Source organism: Lagopus leucura, unplaced genomic scaffold (genome assembly GCF_019238085.1).
Source record: "Lagopus leucura isolate 7727_CA_CO unplaced genomic scaffold, USGS_WTPT01 34008-0_obj-0_obj, whole genome shotgun sequence".
Lineage (NCBI taxonomy): Eukaryota > Metazoa > Chordata > Aves > Galliformes > Phasianidae > Lagopus > Lagopus leucura.
Genome location: NW_024962430.1, coordinates 2509 through 7909, shown reverse-complemented (window position 1 = coordinate 7909; position 5401 = coordinate 2509). Strand labels below are relative to the sequence as shown.

Sequence of the window (5401 nt, the reverse complement as noted above, 5' to 3'; positions counted from 1 at the left end):
GGGATGGGGGTGGGCAGAGGGGGGATGGGGGGGACTGGGTGGGTTGTGGGGCTGTGTGGTGTGAGGGGTGATGGTGGGAGATGGGTGGGGGTGGGCAAAGGGGGCAATGGGGGGACTGGGTGGGTTGTGGGGCTGCGAGGGGCGATGATGGGAGATGGGTGGGGGTGGGCAGAGGGGAGATGGGGGCGCTGGGTGGGTTGTGGGGCCACGAGGCGCTGTGACCCCGCAGGCGGCCCAGCGGCATCCCGGAGGCGGACGCCCGCAGCGCCTTGGTGCCGTTCCTGCTGAAGCAGCGCTGCTTCCTGAGCCGGGAGCTGAGCCGCGGCCGGGAGGAGAACCGCGCGGCGGCGGCGGCGGTGCTGGAGGGCAGGGAGCGGATCGCAGCGCTGCGGCGCGGCATCGCAGAGCGCAGGGCGGCGTGGCAGGTGGGCAGCAGGGCCCCTCGTGCAGCGGGGAGCCGTCGGTGTCCCAAAAAGCGACGGGCGCCGCTGGGGGGCTGCGGGGCTGCAGGGCGATCCTGGGTAACGACCCCCTGGGTCATGGAGGACCACAGAATCTGGCTGTGGAGGAAGGGGTATTTGGGGGGGCTTGAAGGGCCGCAGGACCTTAGGATGGTTCCCAACCCACGGTTTGTGATCCGTGGTTTTGTGATCTTCCAGGATCCCTCACCCCCAACATTTTGTGATCCGTGGTTCTCTGGTCTTCCAGGACCTCCCCACCCCCAATATTTTGTGATCCCATGGTTCTGTGATCTTCCAGGACCCTCCCACCCCAACCACTCAGTGAACTCACGGATCTGTGGTCTTTCACAATCCTCCCAACCCAACCATTCTGCCACCCCAGGGTTCTGGGACCTTCCACCTAAGCACTGTGTGATCCCAAGGTTTTTTGGCCTTCCAGGACCCTCAACCATTCTGCACAGTTGGGCTGAGGTGGTCCTGGAAGGACGTGGAATCATGGAGTCACAGCACGATTGGATCGGGAGGGTGGTGGAAGGCCACTGAATCGTGGAAAGGTTCCATTGGGAAGGTTCTGGAAGATCCAAAAACATGGAATCACAGAATGGTTGGGTTGGGAGGGTCCTGGAAGACCACAGAAGCACGGAATCGCAGCACAGTTGGGTTAGGAGGCTACAAAATCATGCTGTGGTGGAATGGTTGCCTTGGGAGGGGCTTGGAGGGCACAGAACCCCAGGAGGACAGGGGTGGGAGGGTCCTGGAAGACCAAAGAACTCTTGGCTCAGTTGGGCTGCGAGAGTCCCTGAAGGCCATGGAGTCACAGAATGGTTGGGGTGGGAAGGTCCTGGAAGGGCACAGAGGCACGGCAGCAGGGCAGGCTCAGGCTGGAAGGATGCTCTGCGCTCCCCTGCAGCCCTGTCCTTCACCGGGCCGAGTGCTGGGAGGCAGCAGGGTGCGAAAGGACCGGGAGCTGGGCAGCAGTGAGGGGGGCGATGGGGCCGGGGGGGGAGGGGGGGGTCGGCCCTGGTGAGGCCCAACTGCAGCGCTGCACCCGGGGGGGGACGCAGGAAAGGAGCGGGGCTGCAGGATGGGGTCCAGAGGAGGGCAAGGAGCTGAGCGGGGGGCTGAGAGAAGAGAAAGGGGGAGCGACCCTGCTGCAGCCTGCAGTGCCTGAAGGGCGGCAGGAGGGGAACCGACTTTTCACTGGGGCAGAGAGCGAGGGGGGAGCGGATTGAAGGAGGGGAGGTTTGGCTGGGATGTCGGGGGAAGCTGCAGAGAGAGGCTGCGGGGCCCCATCCATCCCTGCAGGCATTCAGGTGGGATGGGGCCCTGGGCAAGCTGGGCTGGCAGCAGATCTGGAGCTTGGTGGCCCTGCCTGGGGCAGGGAATGGAGCTCAGCGATCCTCGGGCTCCCTTCCGACCCGGCCATCCTGCGGCCCCTGAAAGCTCTCGGGTTCGGAGGTGGGCGCCCCTGCAGCGCCTTGGCTCGGGGCTTTCCTGGAGCAGCGCAGCAGTTTCGCATCCCGCAGGCGCTGAGCCGGGAGCAGCGGGCGCTCACAGCGGCGCTGCAGCCGCCCCAGGAGGGGCGAACGGAGCCGCTCGGCGCTCACACCGGGGGACGCTGACGGCGCGTCGGGGCCGTGAGTTGGAAACGAAACCCTTCGGGTTCAATGCGTTTGGGCGAAGAAGCGTTGGAAGAAATAAAGGAAGGCTTCGTGTCTCTTGACCGAGTTCATCTGGGGGGACGCGGCGGTGGGGATGTGGGGCAGGGACCGAAGCGCGGCCCCTCGTGCTGTGCGGCAACGGGGCTGCGGGACATCGGGAGCTCGGGGCCGAAGAACCTCGGGGGGCAATGAGTGCAAACGCGCCCGCCCCCCGCGCGTCCTGCCAGCGGAATTCTTAGAAGCAAAGCAGCAATTTCCGCCCGGCTCAAACCGTCTGCAATTACAGCCCGGCGCGGGCTGACGAGCGCTTTCCCTTCGTCGCAGCCAAACGCTGCCGGTGCCGCTCGGCCTCCTGGCCGTCGCACTCTGCACTTTGCGGTCCGTCAGACAAAGGCTTTGGTGCAGCCGAACCTCCGCCCCAAAACCTCCGTTTCCGCCGCTCCCGGATGGGTTGGGACGCGCAGCGCCCGCGGTTCGGGGCGGGGGGAGGTCAGAGCAAAGCCCCCCCTCACCGGCTTCGGCCACGGCAGCGGGGATGGAAGAATGGAAGAACCCCGGGCGGCCCAAACCGCAGCCGCTGCCCGCCGGCGGATGTGCTGGAAATAGCGCTGGGATCGGCCGGGGGGGCCGGGGGGGCGCGGGGTTCTATAAAGGCGGTTCGGTTCGGGGCGCCGCAGCGGAGCTGCACCATGAAGGCCGCGGTTCTGCTGCTCCTCGTGGCGCTGCTCGCGTTCAGCCTCTGCCACGGCGGTACCGGGGGGACACAGAGCTGCGGGGACGGGATGGGAATGGGGATGGAGGGGGACAGGGGTGGATGAGGGAAGGAAAGGGGCAGCGGATGGGGCGAGGGGATCACAGAACGGCCAGGGTTGGAAGGGACCTCAAGGGTCGTGAATCTCCAACCCCCCGCCACCAAGCTCCACATTTATTTAATGCCAGCCCAGGCTGCCCAGGGCCACGTCCAACGTGGCCTCGAACACCTCCAGGAGTGGGGATGGATAGGGGAAGGAATGGGGTACGGGATGGGGATGGATGGGGCAGGGGACGTGGATGGAGGAGGGAGGGAATGGGGCAGGGGATGGGGACGGATGGGGGAAGGAGCGGGCAGGGCCGGATGCGGCTCAGCACCCATTGGCTCCGCTGCTCTCACAGCACCCGACGGCTCCGATGCTCCCAGCGCTAAAGGTGGGTGCTCACGGCACGGTCACGGACCCCCCCCTCGCCCCCTACTCTGGGGATGGGGTCACCCACCCCCTTCCCCCCCTCTGTGCCCGCAGCTTTCATCTCCCACCGCGCCAGCGCCGAGATGGTGCAGAGGCAGAAGAGGAATTTGGCCCTCGACGGGTAACGGCAAAGCCACTTTTTGGGCACTGCGGACCCCCGGCAGCCCCTCACAAACCCCAATTAGGGCCCGCACCCCCCCCTAACCCCGCACCCCCCCCCAATCCCTCCGCAGCGGCATCGCCGGAGCTCCGGACCCCCTGGAGTCCAAACGCGAGGTGTGCGAGCTGAGCCCCGACTGCGATGAGCTGGCGGACCAGATCGGCTTCCAGGAGGCGTACCGCCGCTTCTACGGCCCCGTCTGAGCCCCCCCCCCCCCACCCCCCCGGGGCTCCCCCCCCCCCCCCCCCCCTCAGTAATGCTCCACTTCCCCGCGAAGGACGGACAGAAATAAAGGCACGGTGCAGGGCACGGCGGCTCCTTCCTGGGTAGGGGGTGTGTGTGGGGGGTCTATTGTAGCATTGGGGGCATCAGCACTGCAGCTCAGCCCCATAGGGGCTGCCTGTCTCCAAGACCCTCCAACCTCAGCAGGTCCCCCCAGGGGGCCCCGCCGGGGGGGGGGGGGGGGGGGGGGGGGGGGGGGGCGGCCGCGGGCGGCCCCCGGGCGGGGGGGTGCAGGGGGTCTGGGGGTTCACAGAGCCGGGGAGGGGCGGTGCAGCCTGAGGGGTTCCACATCCCCCCCCAAAGCAGGGAGGAACGACGAACACCGAGCTGAGCATCACGAAAAGGGAAAGCAAACCAAAGCGCAGAAACACACAGCGCAGTACGAGCAGCACTCGCAGCTTTCTTTCCCCTCCCCTGCCCCACATTTCGCTCTCTGCTCCCCATAGCATCGGGGGGGAGGGGTTGAGCCCGCAGCCGAGTCCTGAGTGCAGAGTGGGCGCAGCGCAGCTCAGCACAGAGCTCAGCACAGTGGGGCTGCAGCCATCGGTGCCCATCTCCTCCCCCCCCCTCCATCTGCCCGTCCCAGAGGGGCAGCGATGGGGTTGGGGGGCTCAGAAAGCTGCAGCCCCCTCCAATCCCCCCCCCCTCCCCCGTAGGCACGGCGCACTTGGACATTCCAGCGCCGCTCTGAAGGTTTCCTCCTCTCCTTTGTGGCCACGCGGCCACTCCACAATCCAAAGGGGCACGGAGGGATGGGGACAAAACAGCGACGGCTTTGTGGGTGCCACCGTGGGACCCCAAAGAGCGCAGCACCAGCAGCCCCACAAACTCTGCTCCCCAATTGCAGCGCGGGGGGGCAGCGCTCCCCTCCTCAGCACAACGCCGGCCGCTCCTCCGCCCCGGCAGAGCAGCGCAGAGCTGCAAAACGGAGCTCAGAAACCACGGGGGATCCCTTCGTTCCCACCTCAACCCCACGGCGCGGCTGCGACCCAACGCCACGGAAATGGGGGCTGCTTGGTGGGGCTTTACCTGAAAGGAAGGGACGTCCCGAATGCTGCGCTGCAACACGGGGTGGGGGGAAAAAATGCGTGCGGAAACGTCGCTCCGACTGCCTGCACGGTGCTCCCCTCGGCTGCTGCGGTTTGCACTGAGGCTGCAGGAGCTTGCATTGCTGCTGCAGTTCACGATGCTGCTGCAGGACTTTGCACTGCCGCCGCTGTTCACCCGACGGAGCCGAGCTGCCGGGCGCCGTGTCTCAGAACGATGCGCTGCAGCGCTGCTCCTGCTGTCCCCCCCCCCGGGCTGCCCTGGGTTCCAGGCGTGGGGCACGGGGTGCAGCACAGGCAGGACGGAGCTCCCAAGGCCCTCGTGTGGGGAGCTGCTCTTCTGGAGCCGCAAAGGGTCCCGGCCCGGGGAACGGGCTCCTGGAGATGGAAGAGGTCCTCGGCGCGGGGATGTTCTCTTGGAGCTCGGGGGGGGAGCGGGGGGGGAACCTTCGCAAAGGGAAGCGCCCCTCTTGGTGCTGCGAGGGGTCCTGAGCGAGGGGAATTGGGCTCCTGGAGCTCTGGGATCCTTTGCACGGGGAATTTGGGCTCCTGGAGCTCTGGGATCCTT

General features: G+C 67.0%; 2 protein-coding genes and 1 long non-coding RNA gene across 3 annotated transcripts; 2 read left to right on the top strand and 1 right to left on the bottom strand.

The window, feature by feature from the left end:
- Positions 1 to 229: 229 nt before the first annotated feature.
- On the top strand, positions 230 to 2083 carry PMF1 (polyamine modulated factor 1; the record flags this gene model as incomplete). Its single annotated transcript, XM_042890668.1, has 2 exons — positions 230 to 425; positions 1988 to 2083. Coding segments are annotated over 2 exons (292 nt in total), but the record flags the coding sequence as incomplete, so codon positions are not given.
- Positions 2084 to 2781: 698 nt separating this feature from the next.
- LOC122190615 (bone gamma-carboxyglutamate protein) lies at positions 2782 to 3713 on the top strand. Its single transcript, XM_042890670.1, has 4 exons — positions 2782 to 2872; positions 3275 to 3307; positions 3400 to 3466; positions 3579 to 3713. The coding sequence occupies exons 1-4, from the start codon at positions 2812 to 2814 to the stop codon at positions 3706 to 3708; spliced, it is 291 nt and encodes a 96-aa protein (XP_042746604.1). The 5' UTR covers positions 2782 to 2811; the 3' UTR covers positions 3709 to 3713.
- Positions 3714 to 4167: 454 nt separating this feature from the next.
- LOC122190614 lies at positions 4168 to 5395 on the bottom strand. Its single transcript, XR_006182183.1, has 2 exons — positions 4817 to 5395; positions 4168 to 4705 (listed from the first exon to the last, which is right to left on the bottom strand). It is a non-coding gene; the product is annotated as an uncharacterized LOC122190614 (long non-coding RNA).
- Positions 5396 to 5401: the final 6 nt, after the last annotated feature.

Bases quoted from the DNA above. Each gene is read 5' to 3' on its own strand.
- LOC122190615 (XM_042890670.1), top strand. From the start codon at position 2,812: ATGAAGGCCGCGGTTCTGCTGCTCCTCGTGGCGCTGCTCGCGTTCAGC. The intron at 2,873-3,274 runs GTACCGGGGGGA...CTGCTCTCACAG, and splicing joins GTTCAGCCTCTGCCACGGCG to CACCCGACGGCTCCGATGCT. The intron at 3,467-3,578 runs GTAACGGCAAAG...ATCCCTCCGCAG, and splicing joins AGGAATTTGGCCCTCGACGG to CGGCATCGCCGGAGCTCCGG.